Genomic DNA, 19,642 nt, shown 5'->3' on the forward strand with positions numbered 1-19,642 from the left:
TGTTAAAAGATATGGTTGTGACCAGATCATGGCAATTTTCCATGCACAGGGAGCTGCAAATTGCATATTTTGAGAAAGGCAGTATAGTTCATATTATTCTCTCTGGGTCAGAAATACCATTTCTAAGAACAGTGAACTGTTAATTTGGAGATGAAAAATACTGGGTAAAACCGAGATTGGGAAGCTCACTGATGCTGGAGTTTACGTAGGATACCTGTTTAAAATGTCTATTAATAGTTTTAAATAAGTTGAGAATTAGAAAGTCTGAGTGAACATCAGACGTTTGCTTGTAGCATATCACAATGTTTCTTGAGCGTGGACCCCATTCCTCTTCGGGATGTTATCTGTCAGGTTTCCATTGAATCTCCAGCCATATTACTAGGAGGGGCCTGTTGTTGAAAACCTTCCCCGAAGTATGGGTTAAGTATGCTTCCACAAACACCAGAGTGGTTTCATGGAGCTAGGTTTTAATAAAACCATTTGTTGATAGTGTGTGGCTCTATTCTCTCTTCCTGGAAGACCCCGATAGCAATACTGTTCTGTGTGAAGAGAATGTGTGAGCCTTGCCTTTAACAGCTGATTTAGGTTTTTTTAATTAAACACTGAAAGTAGACACAGGTACGTACTTCTGTAGTGGCAAGTGTTGTAATGTCAGCATCAACACCTTCCGTACTATGTTTTTTCTCGTGTGTACTGAGAGTACTTCTTGTAGGACTGAGCGAGCATCTTCACAGCAGATACCTCTATTCTGTGCTTTTAGCTTTCCGCATCTCATTTGTTTGGAGTTTCCCCTTGTGGCTGCTGAGCTATCCGTTACCATCTTACTACCACTTTCTTAAAGACTACCAATAAATATTTCAGAAAGACATCCATTGGTCCTGCTCACATGGGCAAAACCTAGTGTTTGTTCTTTAACCTCCTAATTTTTTATTTTTAAAAAAGGTGGTAAAAGAGAGTGGGGGACAAAAGCAGTCTCTCCTAAAGTGGTAAAAGAAAGCGATGATATATGGTGTATTTGAATACACAGCTTTCATTTGTCTGTCTTGCAAACAAGCGCAGTAATTATGTTATCACATAAACCCTTGAAACAGAAGCTGTAGGAAAGTGAGTATAAGGAAGACACAGGCTTTAAGCATCATGGTAGAAATGTAATAAAAAAAATCGATAGAAGTCTGTTGATATGTGTTATGAAAAATGCCTTGCAGATTAATTTCCTTGAGCTGAGAAACTTTAAATGAGTATATTAACAATCCTGTTTTCACACCTTTGTGAATTATGCTCAAACGATGCCCAATTGTTGTTAAACAACATAAAAATTTGATATGTTGTCAGTCCCATTGCACAAAGCAGCGCAGTCGTTTTACTCAGCCAATTTCTGCTGCAAATCCAACACTGGGGAGTGGAATAACACAAACAAGGTAATGAGTTTTAAACTAATTATGAGGTGACAACAGTATAATTGAACATAAGATAATGAGTGGAAAACTAAGGTTCATGGAATGGTTTTCTCAGCCTTAGAAATTACTTTTCTCAGATTTTAAAAATGTCTTCTCAGTTTTATTGATTTAGAGACCTCTGCCAACTGTTGAATGGTCGAGACAACCATTTCTACGTATGGCAGTGATTAGCAGTGGACAAACAGTAATTTTGTACAATTTCAAATCTCCCATAAACTTATAAGAATACAGATCTGTGATTATCTTGGGTGTTAAGATCATTTCCACTTGTTCTCACAATGTCAGTAGTTTTATAAGATTAAGGCTTTGGAAAACTGTTTCCTCATTGTTCATGTAGAACAATAGTACTGGAAAGCGTCTCTGTTGAGAAGGACCTGGGAGCACTGATGGACAGCAAGCTGACCATGAGCCAGCACTGTGCCCTTGTGGCCAAGAAGGCCAATGGTATCCTGGGCTGCATTAAAAGGAGTGTGGCCAGCAGGTCGAGGGAGGTTATCCTCCCCCTCCACTCTGCCCAGGTGAGACCACATCTGGAGTACTGTCTCCAATTTCGGACCCCCCAGTTTAAGAAGGACAGGGAACTGCTTGAGCAAGTCCAGGGAGAGCTAGCAAGATGATCAGGGGACTGGAGCATCTCCCTTATGAGGAAAGGCTGAGAGGCTTGGGTTTGTTCAGCGTGGACAAGAGAAGACTGAGGGGGGGATTTCATCAATACCTGTAAATATCTGAAGGGTGGGTGTCAGGATGATGGGACCAGGCTTCTTTCATTAGTGCCCAAAGACAGGACAAGGGGCAATGGGCACAAGTTGGAACACAGGCAGTTCCACCTCAAAATGAGAAAAACCTTTCCTGTGAAGGTGACGGAGCAGTGGAACAGGCTGCCCAGGGAGGTTGTGGAGTCTCCTTCCCTGGAGACTTTCAAACCCCACTTGGACATGTTCCTGTGCCCCCTGCTCTAGGGGTGCCTGCTCAAGCAGGGGGGTTGGACAAGATGATCTTCAGAGGTCCCTTCCAACCCCTACCATTCTGTGATTGTGTGAGAACGAACTTAACCTCTGCAGAACCTTACCTTGAGAGGTACTCCATGTGCCAGTGCATTCCCTATGGTCCTGCTGTGTCAAGGAGCCCGTGGCTTGGCCCTGCTCACCTTTTCTCTGCTCATCCTGTGTCTCCAGTTTCCAATAGGCCAGTGCAGCGTTGAGGCCCTGCTGTCCTGCTGCCTTGCCAGGGTCACTCCTCAAATCTGTTGTAGAGTTACCAGATAACTGAAAGAGAGAAGACAGCCTGCTTTAATTTTTCTTTTTTTCAGCTGCACTGAAGTCACTCTGAACACCAGCATCGGAGTTAAGATTAGATAAATCTCTTTTTAATGCAATTCAAATGTTAGCAGTGTAGCTAGTAGACATAGGTATAAAGGAATAGAAGAAAATTATAACTGCAGGCTTGCTCTAAGAGTGGGAATTTTGTTTCTTGTGATGACCATGCTACCAAAATGCTTGCAACCCCTCTTGTGGTCTGTGTTTTCAGTTCCTGTAGAAAAATCTGTGCTGTGATGCAGCTTTCACTGAAGAGACCTAAACCTTTTACTGGCTAGCGCTAATCCGTAACTTAAACAAGATGTTAGTTTTAACCTTACCTTCTAAAACATTGTGGTTTGCCTGTGCCTGGTTTCTGGAGGCACCAGTGTCTTCAAATACAATGTGATGGAGCCATTTTTAACTGGCTTATTTTTAACTATAGCCTGTATACCTTTAGCTGTAGACAAATCATTGACCTGTCGTGATCCTTTCTACCTGAAGTATACGCTCAAAGCTGTTACACAAGCAACCTGACAGAAGGAATTGATGTACTTCGATTCATGATTAAAGTATGACATGAAGGTACCCAGGCAGATTTCTGGGGAGCCTGTAGGCAGGAAGGTATCTTGACTTAGGGAGACACCACAGCACAAACTCCCATGGCACACATGTACGTGACGGATACGCCTACAGAGAGAGCCTTAAGCCAGGAGCTAGTGGGAGGTGGACACCTGAGCAGGGGTGAGCATGCAAGGGGCCTGCAGCGTGTTGTCCCTGCCGTTGCTACAGCTGCATGCTGGCAGCGGGAGCTGGGGAGAGCTGGGGCCACGGGCAAAGCGGGCTGCAGGCAGAAGCACCTGGCAAGGAGGAGCGGCAGCCGAGGCTGGGGGAGCTGTGACCGCCAACTCGTGTGCGTGCAGGAGGGCAGGCTGTTACACTGTAATTCAGCAGCTCTATATTACTCAGTGTTTTCTGTCTCTGAAATTACTTTGGGCCTATTTTTGGTTAAAAAACAAACAAACAAACAAAAAAACCAAACCGAAACAAAACCAACAGAGCTTGATCTACTTGCTCTTCTTCCGTGGCTAAAAATGCCAAGGCTTTCTTAGTTAAAATGCTAAAAGGTTTTTGATGAGGTTGTTCATAAATAAATACCGTATTTCTGGATTTTCTTAAATCTTATGTATATTCCCAGATGCAGATTTCTAGTGTCTTGATAAACTGCATTGTCTTATACTGTCCAAAATTATCTGTAAGAAATCATTACTTCATATTACATAATCTTTTAAACTGTTTTTTATAAGTGTTGAAGATAAAATTTTATCAAACACAGGGCTTCCAACTTTGTCGGAAAGTGTGGCGGTAGTGTTGGGAAAGGGTATGGTTTTATAAAAAGTCCTAAAGAATTTAAAGAGATGCCCAGCATACTACTTCTCTGAGACTCTGACACTCCATAAATAACATCTCATTGAGCTATACATCTAAAAAGGCCACCAGAGGAGATCAGACTCAGTTGTTGGGGCTACGAATATGCGTCACAGAGAATTTATTGTCCGGAGTGCTTCTTCAGTTTCTACTTTACATGTTTACGATACAGTTAAGCATTGCCATTTTACTGCAGTTTTTGGTAATGTCAGAGAAAAGGTTAGCAGTTGTTAACAACAGAGAAGAGGTACAAATTGAAGTATTGCTCTTTGACATGAAGGTGTACTTGAGAAAGAACCCATTGGTTTGGATTTTATTTATGTACAAGTATTTTTACAGCTGCCTTCTACATGCACATATGTTCCCATGCCTATTAATAAGAGACCAGTGCTTAAGTTTATGAAGCATAGAAAACATTGCTCCTGTCTTACCAATGGAATGATTGGACAGGCTTGTAGAGGGATGAGTAATGCAGGCAGGGGAAGAGCTCAGGCACGACTCCCAGTCCTTGGTCTGAACCCGTCTCCCTCATGATACCAGGTTTATAACCAACAAAATGAGGCAGAATCTTCCAGGGAATTAGTTGTTCTACAGCAAAGACGTTTTGTAATCAGTAATTTTTAAATGCTTTGTTTTGTTTTGTTTCTGTAGGCATTTTATCTGCTGCGCTGCTGATTGTTTAGCTTCGGCAAAATCTTATTGATTAAAACTTTTTAGCTAATGTGTTCACAGCTATGTCTGCGTATTAGAGCAACTGCTTTGAAAATGTTTCCCTAAAGCCATCCTGATTTCAGGTCCCTGTTACCAAGCAATGCAGTTCCTCTTGTTCAGTGGCTTATATAATCCCAGAAGGCATCTGGAGCATATTTATGCTAAGTCAACTATGAATGCAGATGTACAGAAGACATGTTATTTACAAAGAGCTGAGTATGCTGTTTGCATCAGCCTGATTTATATATATTTTTAATGACTTTCTTGGGTGTGAAATATAAATGTCCATAATAATGAAAGCAATACTCAGTGAGATTTGTGTTCAACAAATAAATATTAAGTATGTTGAGTGGTTTGGGTTTTTTTTTCCCTTTTAGATCCATTTCAGTTCGTCACCAAAAGTGAACCTGCAAAAGAACAGACAGCTCAACCGGCTTTAGCCCGGAAACCCACTGTGATCCGAATCCCAGCTAAACCTGGGAAATGTAAGTTGTTCTCCCAAATTGTCTGAGAAATCTCTGTCAGAAAAGAATTTTAACGGGGACTTACTGTTTACTAATTGAGTTGCTGTTTACTAGCTATATTATCTGCCAAAGTAATCCCATGGTACAGTTTGACAAGACAGAGGAGCCAACAGAAGGGCTGTGGTGGGAAGGAGAAGTAGCTGAGAATCATGTTCCCCTCTCCCTGCCTCCCAGCTACCTTGTCTGGCTCCCTCCCTTGCACTAAGTTTGGTGTCCCTCAAAATTTATGGAGCTAATGCCTATCAGAGGTGAAACGGTGTGGTGGTGGAGATCTAAAGGCTGGCAGGGAAGAGCTGAAGGAGGCCCCTTCAGCAGAAGCAAGTTTGTTTCGTCAGCTAAACTATGTCAATAAGGCTGCACCTTTGGTCAAATTGACTTCTGTTCTGACATCAGCTGAGGATATTTCAACGCCGCTCCCGAGTTTCCTGGGAGCAGGGCCCCCACTTGACAAACGAACAACATTAGTTTATTAAACTTTGCTTCAAACACAGCTTAGTTGGGGTGTAAGCATAGTTTTCACAGCTCATATCAAAAAGTTCCCTTGACCCTTGTTAGACTTGAAATCTGTGGCCGTTTAAGCAATAGTATTTTGGTAGCACTTGAGGGAATAAAAAACGTATGCGAGAACAGGAATGCAAAAACCTGATGTGTTCAATTTTGTGTCAAGGTCTCGACTATAGTTTTCTGACAGTTACTATATCCCTAATGCCTTCCACCTCTAATCCTTTACAGCTTTACAAATGACACTGACAGTATCTCAGAGTGGAAACTTATCATAGAGCCACAAGGTCTTAGCATTGATCTTTCTGTGCTGGAGTACATACTTGCTTCTGTTTAGCCTTATGTTTTATCCTCAAAGCTTAGGGAGAAATGTCATAAGATAGCTCCTGAAACTCATATTTTAAAATCATATTTTACTATACTGAGTAGGTGTAGAGCCAACTTGTAGCAACTAGATGTCCAGGTGGCTTTTCTTCTAAGATTTTTCTCATTATTTCCCAAGTTCCCTTGCTCCCACCACCACCACCCCAGTGCTAAAATACCAGGCTTTCTCTCCTGCATATGCAAGAAATGCAGTGGAAATTATTAAAAATGCAGAGAGGACTGAAGATAAAGCTATAAGGAAAAGTAATTCTGTTAATACCCGATCATAAATAGAAGTTTTTTTCAGTTGGAATAATATGTTTATGAACTGCTGTAAAGAACCCAGGACATAATTCTTCTCCGCAAAGGAAATTGTAATTTCCATTAAAAAAAAGAAAAAGACCTGACAATTTTTTTTCTTTTTCTTTTTTTTTTTTTTTACTGAGCTGGAATAGCTCTTGAACTTGTAGATAACTGGTCCTTTGCTGCCCTCTAGTGGTAACTGAATTTTCCACAGGAGGCTGCTGGTGAACCTGTACTTGGCTCCCGTTGTCAGGGGGGTGTGAAGGGCTGCTTTATGGGAGGCCGCGGCTGGAAGATTGATGGAATGTGGAGGAACAGAAGCAGGTTCCAAGAGAGCAGAGTAGTCTTTTGTCAGATAGGAGCTGCTGTGGGAACGTGAGCTATTAAAAGTTAAAAAAATGAGAAAAGTACAACTGGGCCAAGGTACAATATGGATATAGTAGGATTTACCTTGTAAGGGGGCCACATAATCTCAGTACAAGGGGTCTTTCACCATTGTGGGTATGGAAGGAAATTAATTCTGCCAGGAACCAGCACAAACCAAAAAGAAAAACCCCAATAAACAACAACAACAACAACAAACTCTCCCAGCACTACTGAAAAGGGAACAGAGTTGGATGCTTAAGAATTTGAACTCCAGTAAAGCACTCATTTAGCATTAGCATTTTTGTTGAGATGTGATTAGAAAGGAAGTATTAAACTTCCACTTCAGTTATTACACTTAGCAATCACTGAAAATAACACCTGCCTCCTGCTTCTTGCATTCTGGGTTTTTTTTTTCTTTTATTTCCTTTAATTTTGGTCTTATAAAGAGCAAGGGCAAGGAAATTAGGACACCTATGTATATATCAAGATTTGAAGTGGTGTGAATAAATAAATCTCTCATGCTTTTTATATATCAGTAAGGTATGATAAGAGAAGATTTCTCTTGCAATTACTGTCAGGTATTTTTTTTTACTTTTCATCCATCGTACTAGCTTAGAAGAGTGATGAACTTCACTAACTTCTTTTTCCGCTGTGCTCAGTCACTGCCAACATGGTAACTGTGACATGCTCTGAAGAATAAGGAATTTATCCTTGAACTGATCCATTTTTAAATGTCACACCAGTGTTTTAGATCATAGTAATGCAACTGAGGTGTTAAAAACAAACACCACTTCTCCTTCCTATGTGTTGCTTCTTTGTTGAGTGTACTTTTCATGAAATGAGCCACCAAAAGTTTTCATTTGGATAGGATGTCTCCTCTTCTTTGTCATCAGTCTGTAAACGTCCAGGCTGTCTACACATATTTTTATATAACTCCAAGACTGGCTGGAACTCAGAAGAGCATAAGTGTCTGCAGTTCTTTTGTATGAAATGAATTTTCTTGGTATACAAATACATTGTAAAATAGATGGTCAGGTTCCAATATGTAACGGCAAAATGATTGCTAAATATACTGGCAAAACCTGTCCAAGTGCTTTCTAGGTTTCAATGGCAGAGACGTTGAAAGCAAATATAATATAATTAGCAGGTTTTTGTGTTCTTTATTGAGACTGAGGACATCATCACTCTTCCCTAGTAAGAGCTCTACTGTTTCCTCTTCCATGTCCTAAATTTACTTAGCTCCTTAAAGACTACCAGGGAGCTTCCATCTCTGTTTTCTTTCTGTCACCCTGAATTTTGTAGTAGGCAACTGTTTCTTTTCTTGCCTTTACCTTTCTGGAGATTCTTCCATCCAAGTCTCCTGATCTTTCAGGGTTACTTAAATAACCCTCAGCTGTTTTCCAGCCTGGAGGATATTCCAGGAGCTGACAGCTGAAAAAAAGTGAGCCAGTTTAGAAATGTGGCTGAGAGATGGTGATGGTGTTTCAGGGTATCCAGTAATGAGTCTGACATTCCCAGGGGTAGAAACTCTTCTACTCGTCTAATATTATATCAACAAGCATTGCAGCTGAAACCTTGAAGCTCTAGAATAACTTGCTGGTGTCCTGAGTGTAAAGTGAAGATCTGTTATGCAGGATGGGAAGTACTCCTTAAGTCAGCCTCAGAGTTGCAACGTTGCCTTCACTTCACATCCCTTTTTGCTTCACTAGTCTTTAAGTGGTCCTGCCCATTGGCCGCTCTGGCTTTGAGGAAGGAAGTTGTGTTCACAAAAAAATGCCCCAAACCAAGGTGCATTCACTTACCTATTGTTGGTCCATGTAAAGAACCTATTAATTTAGACTTTCATTTAGGAACTTTTGGGGTTTTTTTACAGCTTTAAATGAAATCCTGCATAGCCCTCCACCACTTCCTGCTGAAAAGCCTATTGGGAACACCTCCGATATCACAGTGGGAAAACCCAACAGTGGTGACCTAGTAAAAAAAGTGGTAAGTTAGAACTTTTTCCCTATGTTACAACTTTGTCTGCTTTGGTTAACAGATCTCTTGTGACTCTCAAGCATTTGTAAAGCAAGTTACTTGAAGGACCAAAGGATGAAAAGGACTACTCAAAAATATAAAGCTTTTTTCTTTTAATTGCATCCTCTAATTTAATTAGGTAATTTAGCCTGCTGTCAGTTCTGAAAAGCACTTTGTTGATTTTACTAAACTTTGATCACATCTATCTTCAATTTTCTGTTTTTAGCAGCTGGAATCAGGATAGTCTACAATTTAGTTTCAAAAGCACTGCAAAGTGGTTTAAAGTCCAGTGAGATTTACATAGTGGAATATTGTCAAAGTCATTTAGAAATGTGGTTTGTTTTTTTTTTTTACCTTCATACACACAGTACCACTTGGTGTCTGTGCTAATTTCCAGGCAGAGGAAACTTTTCTGTAGATGAATGAAGCTTGCTTTCTTCAGCTCTTTCCTTCTAGTTGTTTTCTACTGGTCCTGTCAGATCCTGAATAGAACCACCTATTTCGGAAAGTAAGACTCTGCTCCTCACTTCTGAGCACACAGTAACGGTAGCCATTGTAGCTATGTGTCCTGTACGCCCTTTGACACAGAGTTACAAGTGGGAATTAAACTGGAAAATTACAGTAGGATTTCTAAATATTGAGTGCTGTGATGGCAAGAATGGCAGAGAATCTTGTGGAAAACACAGGCAGTAGAAAGATGAGATCAAATCGAATCAAAAGCCCTCACTAGATGGACAGCTGCCAACAAATGTCTTTGTGGCTACCTCTGCTAATAGGATAAAGAGATTTTTAAATGTCATGACTGAAGAGGCTATTCATAGATGTCCCATCTTTTCTGGATAATGCTGAAAAAAATGATTTCCAATACAAGACATTAAATAACATTTTATACAATGCAACCCCAAAACTTTTACAATGTCATCCAGGTTATTGTGACAGGCATGTGTAAGTTTCAGAGGATCTTTTTAAGAAAAAGACTGCATCAAATCCAATGAAACATTTAAATCTTTTCTTTGGAAAGATATGAACTTCTGTGCTTCTAAAACTAGTATTGTTTGTCAGTGGGAGTGATAAACCAGCAACAGTAAAAATTGTTGACTGTAAGCAGCAGTTGATACAGATTTCTTCCTTTTTACACAGAAGAAGAAAATTTTTGGTATGAGGATAACATCCCCATCTGAAAGTGGCAGGTTGTTTTCTTTCTAATCAGGATCATTTGATCAGGAACATTCATTTGGGGACTCAATCAAGGGTCAAAATTTTGTCACAAAATACATTTAGGTATTTTCTAGGTGGGAAAGATCACAGAAATTGTTTACCGGTTTCAAGCATATGTATCCCTAATTAAGTAAACAAGACTGTTCAGATCTCTTTAAAACTACTGATTCAAAAAGGATACTTTTGAACCCAGATTCAGCACTCTGATTTACCATGCTGTTCCACAAGCAGCTGTGCTTGTTCAGAGGAGCTGGCAATACTCTCAGGCACTGGGATGGAAATGAACAGCAGGAGGCAGAAAGGATGGTAACTTGTTAATCCATTACTGTGGTCCAAGCCCTTCAGACATGGCGCATGTTCCCGTCTGCTGACTCCGCTGCAGGGTAGTAATCTCTGGCAGGGTCAGGATGGGCAGCTGGGAGGAGTGACACCTTCATCTGCCAAAGCAAGATTCACCAGGGTTTATCTGTTAGATCTCTAGGAAACATACTTAGATGCCTTCTTTAATGAGAGCTAATGTTATTTGCAAGAGACACTGTCCTGTGCGAGTTGCATCAATGTCATGTTCTCTGCTTTAAGCATGTTCAAAGTGTTTCATCTGTCGAAGTTAAATAAAAATTGATAATGTAACTGCAGTAGTTGGAATCCTATGGACAGTGAAACTGTACATTTTTATGACTCTCCTGAATTTGGCTTTTAAGCCCTGACTCCCATGTAGTTGGAAAAGAGGGCTGGGTCATACCTCATGCACAATTTAAGGTGTGGTTCAGGTGGTCAGCCAGGTTATTTACACCTCCCTCTATGTCCAACAAGACTATAAAATGCTAGGACACACCATAATACTTATTACTTTATTTCCAGACCTCCAGAAACTCTTGCTTTTCCTGTCTGTAGATTATAATTTAATATAAGAAATGCATCATTTAAACAAGATAATTTTCATTTCTTAGGCTTAAAGAAATGGCTTTTTTCTTTTGAATCTTTGTAGGAGTCGGATCATTCAGAACAAGGTGGAGTGCCTCAGCTAGAACCTGTACTACCCCCAAGGTAAGTGCAGTTCTTCTATGACTCACTTAAAAGTGGTGCTTCAGAGCTAGTTTGCCTAGTTAGTCTCAGTGTAGACACTACCAAGTCTAGTCCTACCTAACTCAGTAGGCCTGGGTAGGTAGTATGCTCACTAAAAAATAGGCAGGACCAAGTTGCTAGCTGATTAATACTTGTTTGTACGTTATTGGTATGAGCAGGGAGATTATAGGAGGACAGCTGTTTGGCTCTTCAGCTAATGTACAGTGGCTGCTGACAGTCATTCCTTTCTGCATCTTTAACCTTTTCACCCACAGCTGAACGTAGAACATCCCCTCCTGCCTGTTGCTGACCTTTTGATCAACAGCACTTGCACTTGTGGCTGGGTTTGAGTGGTGAAGGAATGGGGGTGGCAGATGCTGGGCCAGCGCCTTCCCAGAAGCACTGGCTAGTTTATGCAGTTCACTTCAGACCTAAAACCCCATGGAAGCTGCAGAATCGATTATAACCTTGGGGTTTTTTTATTCTTTTGAACCAACAACAAAGAAGGCCTGCAGAGGCAAAAGTAGCTGGACCAGATTTAAATTCAGGTCAACTAAATGCCAGACAAACTGGAGGGAGATAAGGCATTGGCTAGCTGGCCAGCTGCGGCTATCTCAGCATCTGCACTCTAAATCTGTGGGTTTAAACACAAGAGTTTGCTCTGTTGTGTCAGAAGAGAATCGTTCAGTTACTAAACTTAGTCTACCAATAATAATGAGTATTCATTAACAGGCAAGAATGTGGTTGTACCCACAAGGAAAACACCTCATTATTGCCCCTTTTGGGTTTGTTACTTTCCCCTGTTCTGTTTAGCATAACAGCATTCCCCATTCTCCTGAGGGTCTCTGGAACTGCAGCAGACGTTTTGTCCTTTCATTCTTCTGCTCAAATGGATTTTTTAAATTTTTTCTTAAAGTAAGCAGTAATAATTCTCTGAATTGCTTGTTCGGGTTTTCTTGTTTAGTCGAGTTGCCTTACAACCGTATGGGTTGGTTTGTTTCCAGATTCAATGCAGTCTAACTTGGAATTTCCCCTTTGTCAATATTAAAAATGCTTAGTTTAGGATGAAGCCAAGGAAGGGGAGAGGTAGAAGTTGAACAGAAGTGTAAATTTTTTTTTGAAATTTAAAAAATAGTCCATACTCAAATAGTAAGAGAACTCTTATCAGAAGTATTAGTAGAGCACTAATATCTTCTCAAGTGGTGGATGACACTCAAAAAATATGTCAGAAGGATACTCCAAAGATCCACTAATGCGTGTTTGTTGTGGTTGGTAATTTTTACAGACCCTTGAGGAAATCACATGAGCAAATAATTATGCTGAATTACACTATATGAAAAAAGAGAGGCAATTGTAGCAGAAACTTGCGGTAACTGGCTGAAGATTTCCCAATAACAATAAAACAATATTGTATTTTTTAAATAGTGGTAGTGTCAGTGTTCGTGACAACATGAAGCCAACATTGTGTGTACCTAATGCTGGTTTATAACACAGGTGATTTTTAATTAGCAAATTATTGATTTGGCCACACTCTTTGATTCTAAAAATACATGGCTGTATAGAGAGCTTTTTTAAATCAATGGTTAGTAAGGGGTATTGTTTTAGATTTAAAATTTTTTTTTTAAATTACCACTGTCACTTACGAGTCTCTGATTTTGGTTTCTAAACTACTGGTACTCTAATGAGAGTGGGGTATCTCCAGCATTGCCAGAAAACTGGAGTATTTTCACCAGTGTTTTCTTTCTGCAGTAGATATCTGTTGCATAAAAATGGTAAATTCTGCTGTTGATGTCATTGTCAAAGTGGCGTCATACGTCATCAGTTTCAGCAGAGGCCCAAAGGTAAGTGACATCCCAGGGAATGAGCTGGCCTGATTCCTGAAGACCAGCTAGATCAGCAGAGTTTCTCAGGGCTTTCACTAAAGCTGTCCACTAGAACAGCTTCATCCTGAGGCAGCTTCAGGCAAAGCTCTTTCTAAAGGTGGATTGCTGAAAGAAATCCTACTTATGTAGTGGGCGCCCGAGAAAGCTGGCAGGCTGTTGATAAGCAAAAGTGGTGAGCAGACTTGAAAATACATAGACAAAGGATCTGTCTAAAGCTTTGATCATCCACTCCCAGTATCTGAAAAGTTCATGTATTCCCGGAGAGCTTTGGTTACTACACACTCGACAGCCCAGGTCATCGTGAGTCAAGTTTCCTTATTGCGTACTCTTTACAGCTAGGGCTGTGGTGGAGTATAAGTTGGCAGGCTTATTAATATGCATATTTCTCTGATGCTTTGCCCAATTTTTAGGCCTGTGGATGGAAAAATTATACCTGCTCGACCTCCCCCACCTAAAGGTGTTCCTGGAAGGCCGCCTCCACCAAAACTCTCTGCAGCCAAGACCTCCTCCCAGAAGGATGCTCTTCCACGATCTATTTCTGACATTGCTCATGATAAAAAGCCCAGCAAGTTCAGATTGGGACCCCAGAGAGCAAAAAGTCAAGTCATTAAAAGTCCAGATCTGGCATTACCTCCTAGACCTAAACCAGGTCATCCTCTCTACAATAAATACATGGTGAGAGTTGAGGTACTCTGAGACTATTTTTTATAAAACAGTGCTGGTTAAAATAGTAGTGAAAAAGGTAGTAAAGTAGGTTGCTACGATGTGGCTTTCAAACTGCATCTATCAGCATAATCTTTCTTAGAAAATACTAGTAGATAAATAGTAATAAGCACTGTAAGGTAATACTGGAGAAAGCAATTTATACATGCAAAGTATAGATATATGTGTGTGCATTTTTGTGTATAGATGTTTTATCTCTTTAATGCATAGGGTTTGGGGGTTCTTTTTACAGTCGCCAGTTCTGAATTCTATTACAGCGTGTAAAATGATGCTAAATAGTTGTGTTTGTATATTATTTTTCCCTGTATATGTCAAAATGCCTAAGAAAAATGCGGAACATTAGAATTTTAAAGGTAGTTTACCTTGCTTAACCAAACCTGCAAAGAGTGAGGAATGTAACATCACTTACTTCTACATTTTCATCCTATTGATGCCATCCCTTTTCATTATAAAAATGTTTCTTTTTGGTATTGCATGTGTTGTTCAGGATTATTAAGTATAAATGGATCAACATTACAGATAAAGAGGAGAGTGTCTTTCCCCAGATACTTGAAATTGGTGCTGAAGCTGGTGACTGCTTGAACCAGGGCTGTTGTCAAAAAAAGCACCCACACAACCGTAGCATGAACAACATTAACATTCAGCATGAAGTGGAAGCTTTCTGTTGCCTTCTTTTTGATCTTCACTCTTGAAATTAGTTCCTTGGTGGGGCAGAGGAGCAAGAAAGAGAAAGATGTATCTAAGTTGATAGTAGGAACATCTTTGAGATAAAGGAAGTACGTTGCTTCCTCTCTGGTGTAGCCACACCTATTTACATATGAAACATGTTACTTATTTTGTGAGATTTTTTTTTTTCAGTAGCAGATCACTAGTAATTCCTTGCCCTCAAGTGTTACTGTCAACTAAATTTTCCTCCCAGGTTGTTCTTCCAGTGCCTTCCATGACGAATACATTTCTGTGTCAGTGTGTTGCTGAACATCATGCACTGTGTGGTATGATACCAGTTAGGTGGCTAAGACACTTTTAAAGCATGTGACAACACCTGGGTTTCTCGAAGTGGCAGTTCATATCAGCAGCAGTCCATTTGGAATGCCTTCCAAAGGAGCTTGTCTTCTTCCACTGGACTCCTAAACTAGTTACCTGTAATAGGTGGCTTAAATAGCTTCATCGTCTCACCATTTTCAGTTGCTTACAAGTGAAACAAACTTTTCCATTTGCCTCTCTTTCTATTCAAGCTACCTGTGCCTCATGGAGTTGCCAAGGAAGATTGTCTTCCCAGGAGCACTGGAGAACTGTCCTGTAAGGTAAGGAATTTTTTTTCTGCTGATAAATATTTAACGAGCTAGTCTCCTCTGTTTCGTTAAAGTATCAAGTGCTTTAGGCTTTAAAGGTTACACTGGGAGATAAATGTAATAGTGTTTTTTAAATCCTTGTGTTTCTTTAATAAAAACAAAACCACCACCAAAACAAAACCCAATAACAGTGATTTGCCTTATAGCACGAGGATATTCTGGTAATGGAGCAGAGCAACAGTAATTACTCAAAGTGCCAGAAGGGAAACTGGTAAAGCTTCTGTCTCACAGGAAGATAATCACTCCCTTCGCTGAGTATGTGATAAGTGGGCAAAAGATAATCTAATAGTTCTTTGAAGTGCTGTAGATGATATATCAGTGAATTGGCTTTGACATACGGACTTCAAAGTATTTTCCTCTCACTGCTTCTACAGAACCTAACCTGTTTTTAGGGCATGACTATTAATATTAAATGGCTAATATAAATTACAGCTATGAGCAGCCTTTTTGATTATTATCAGAAACCTACATGGCTGAAATAGATTTCTAGGCAATCTGTTGTTATCTGTTGTAACTCACATTATTCTGGCCTTATCTTTGTCCATTTTGGGCTTTCTTGGTTGGGTTTTTTGTATGCAATGAATTACTTTGCATGTAATTCACACACAGTGATTGTCATTAGTACAGTCTAAAAATTCCTAGTGGGTGGGATAGAGAAGAAGGCTCAGCATTTTCAATATAATTTATCTTTATAAAGATTCCACAACAAAATTGTAATTTCCCCTCAGCATTATCTTCCTGTAAGCAAAGGCCTGGTGGCTTGCTCACCCCTCTAAAATGCTTGGCAGTCAGCTGCCCCTGCTGAGTGTGCTGGGGGTAGTTGGGCTAGGGTGTTCTCTCCAAGCAAGGAAGAGTAACTGGTGGCATGCAGTACTGAGCAGCAGTGCAAAATTTGGCCACATCCCTTGCAATGGGAGTTGCTATCGATGCTCCAGATTTCTGACCCACAGGGACAGCTGAGGCTTTGTCGATACTGGGAAAAGTTACAGGCCATGCCTTCCTTTTACTGGCTCAAAAGTAGATTTTGGTGAAATGCATTCTGATTTACATAGGCAAAGGCATGCAGAATTCAGACCCATAGCTGTGTGACCAATACTTACTGCTGCCTCCAAAGGTGATTCTCTGATACAAGAACAATGTTGTGTCCAAAGTCAGAAAATTACTTTCTGAGTATATAACAGAGAACCTCTGTGAGTATCTTCCATGATTTATAAACTATTTGGATTTATTTGTTGTTGTCAGGATTCAAACCACCCTCCAAAAGTTTCTGACACAAGTGCACCTCATGCTGTAGTCCTGCATGATTTTTCTGCAGGTAAGTAAATGTGACTATTCTGAAAGCTTGTTTTGTTCCAAGACTTGGATTTTAAAAATGACGAGGAAGCTCAGCCTGCAAGGTCTGCATGTAGAGTGATTCAGATCCATGGGTTTAGTTATAGTTGGGCCAGTCGTTTAGTTAAAGCTAATGGGTTTATCAAGTATAATTAAAAGACTTTTTGAAAACTTATTCTAGTTTTGCCTGTGGTATTAATATTAAGAAGGATTTACTTAGAGAAAATCAGTGAGTGTGACAACTGCCGTTAACTGAAATGATGCTGTCTTACAGAGCATGCTGATGACTTGGACCTTCATTCTGGAGACACCGTTTGTCTTTTGGAGAAAATCGATACTGAGTGGTACAGAGGAAAATGTGGGAATCGCACAGGGATATTTCCTGCCAGCTTTGTTAAAGTAGTTGTATGTAGGCTTTGTTTACATTGCTACATAAGATCCTATGGCATTTGTTTGCTGGTTCTATTTTACTATAGCTCCTGTGTGTTTAATTCCATTCTGTATTTAAATAATCCCTTTTTGCTCTGGCAGCACAGAATACGTATCAACTTGTTTGTATTAGTATATATAATATATATATATTATATTATATATATATAATATATATATAGTATTAGAAAGATGCTTGATTTGGCATGACCAACTTGTGTTACTTGAAGCTAAATGACAAAATCATGGCCCTCACCAAATTCTCTTTGTTAACATGGGTATTTTCACAAGGTCTACAGAGCAGATTATTTTTCACAGCTGCATCTAAGAATCAACACTCAGTAAGATGGTTGATTTTTGTGTCTCTCCCACCCCCACAGCTTCTCTCATTTTCTTGTCCCTTGAACTGCGCTGGAATCACCACTTCTATAACCATGTAGTGAGCTAGGTCAGGACAGCAGTTGGACACAACGAAACATGGGGTTTTTTCTTCCTAGAATATTTTTTTCCATCTGGATCAATTTGCCTAAGTGGCTTACTAAGTGGCTGCACAAATGGTTGTGCTGGCACAGTGCAAGGAGACCATGTTGTGGCAAATGAGCAGCTTAAAGCAATCCTGTTACTGAATATAACACTTGACAGTAAATGGCAGGCAAGAGACAGGTGCTGTTTTGGAGCCTGGTAGCAATCGAGTGCCTCATCTTTAAAAGAGATACAGTATGGTTCGCTGAGTCAAATCTATTGCAAGCCTGAGTCTGAGATTGAAGTCCATCTTCCAGTAGTAGATGGGGGGCCACTGGGCTATCCGCACCAGCCGTATGGAGATGGAGGGCAGCTAAACTGACACCAGGATGCAGTGAAGGTTATGGCTGGGCATTAAAGACAGTAAGTGTCTCTGTTGAGCTGGGGCAGCTGGCAGAGATGAGCACTGCTGCTACATGGGCAATACCAAGTATTTGGTAACCATCAGAGAGCATAGGGTGTCTGTTTAGCTTGTAATGGTGTTACTGGAGAAAATTTTTTAGATTTGAGAAGTGCTGAAGGATAAAAGCTAAACTCGGGGTTAGTAATAATGGAACCGTGCTCAATTCGCTTTCACAAGAAAGGTTCATTAGCTAAATTGATAAGCTGCTTCTACACAGACCAAGAATTTAATTTAAAAGCTCTTATTACTACTGATTGCTAATAAAGAAAAGATGTTAAAGCAGTGGAATGATTATTTGGGGTCAAATTCTGCATTGATACAGACAGATACAACTTTGTAAAAGCTAGGGAAGATGTGTTTCAAGTTTCTATTTTAGTTGTAGAAGGTGGTTACCCTCCGAGTGCAAAAATTCTTTCGTTTCAGCAAAATTTAAAAAAAAAAAGTGCAGTACATGAGGCTAATTTCCTGAGTGAATTCTTCTGTTCATTCATGTCAGATTTGATCTTGATACAAGGTCTCTATACAATACGCTATAGTGTGTTTTACAATATTGAGCTGGGTAGTAGCTTAGGTCTGGACACCTAACAATACACGGTTATTACCTCCCACAGAACCTTCAGAGCACCACAGATACCAGCTCCTCTAGCAAGAGCACTGCAAAGATTATTTGTCCTAAAAAGGCATCATGATTTCCCCCAGTCCTTCACATAAGCTAATGAAACATTCTTGTTGACTTTTGTGGGAACTGGCTCATGTGACAGTGAGCTTTAACCCAAAGCTCCTCGCCAGGGTCTCTAGCCCTGTAGTCTTATACATCCCACAGATCATCCTTGGTGTCACGCCAAAAATACAGCTGAAATCCTGTTGTGATAAAGGACTTGAATGCTGTCTGACATATCCGTGTATTGATTTTCTAAATTATATTTCTCCAATTCAAGTGAGATTTGAGACATGTTTTTGTCCAGAGGACAGCTGGCTGTCCAAAGCCCAGAAAGGATACGTGTAAACAATAATTTTGTCTATTGTGATATATTGTGCTAGTAAATAATAGTGAGGAATTACCGATTGAAAGTTGGGAGCTAAATGCAACAACATATAGTGGCATCCAGTCCCATTTTCTGTCAATCAGTCATGCCACAAGTAGAAACAGTAAACCAGTTTCATAACAGAAAACATTAAATAGTGCTCCTTGTTTGCATAAGATTGAAAAATGAGAAATCAGGTGTACAAACCCAAAATCTACATTAATATGGTAATATATCATAGCATGCCAGCAACTATGGAGCGTCGCATGGAGGTCATAACTGGAGCTGATGCTTAGCTGAAAAATAGATTATTTTAACCAGTTCCAAGTTTACTGTAGCTACATTGCATGAGCTTGAAATGGAAGATTTTACTTATTTTGTTGTCTTATTAGATTGATGTTCCAGAAGAAGGCAACAGGAAAAAAATACCCTGTTCATCACAATGTGTTAAGTGAGTCAGATAAATCTTATTTTCTTTCTTGTGTTGATTTACTAGGAAGTAAAAAGAAAGATAACTTTGAAGCAGGTATTATGTGCACTGAGGTTAACAGTTTCTTTGCCAAAATAGATTTTAAAAATTAAGCTCTCAAAACTGAAAGTTTATTATGTTTTCATAAGAGTCATATTCAGGTAGAAAAAGCCTAAAAACTCACTTCATGGTTTCAGAAAATCGGTAGATCACTTTACCTTTATAATAGATATTTAGAATAAATGTATTAGAAGAGC

At 39.8% G+C, this 19,642-nt stretch overlaps 1 protein-coding gene across 5 annotated transcripts in view; it reads left to right on the plus strand.

The window, feature by feature from the left end:
- SH3D19 (SH3 domain containing 19) overlaps positions 1-19,642 on the plus strand; it is an 86,886-nt gene that overhangs the window by 59,016 nt on the left and 8,228 nt on the right. For all 5 annotated transcript variants that reach the window (XM_064449886.1, XM_064449882.1, XM_064449883.1 and 2 more), the window contains 8 exons: positions 5,269-5,376; positions 8,822-8,934; positions 11,171-11,229; positions 13,541-13,805; positions 15,089-15,157; positions 16,448-16,520; positions 16,812-16,942; positions 19,309-19,367. In XM_064449886.1, the coding sequence (XP_064305956.1) occupies positions 5,269-5,376; positions 8,822-8,934; positions 11,171-11,229; positions 13,541-13,805; positions 15,089-15,157; positions 16,448-16,520; positions 16,812-16,942; positions 19,309-19,367 (877 nt within the window). The remainder of the gene's footprint in view (positions 1-5,268; positions 5,377-8,821; positions 8,935-11,170; positions 11,230-13,540; positions 13,806-15,088; positions 15,158-16,447; positions 16,521-16,811; positions 16,943-19,308; positions 19,368-19,642) is intronic.

Source organism: Phalacrocorax carbo, chromosome 4 (genome assembly GCF_963921805.1).
Source record: "Phalacrocorax carbo chromosome 4, bPhaCar2.1, whole genome shotgun sequence".
NCBI classification, from domain to species: Eukaryota; Metazoa; Chordata; class Aves; order Suliformes; family Phalacrocoracidae; genus Phalacrocorax; species Phalacrocorax carbo.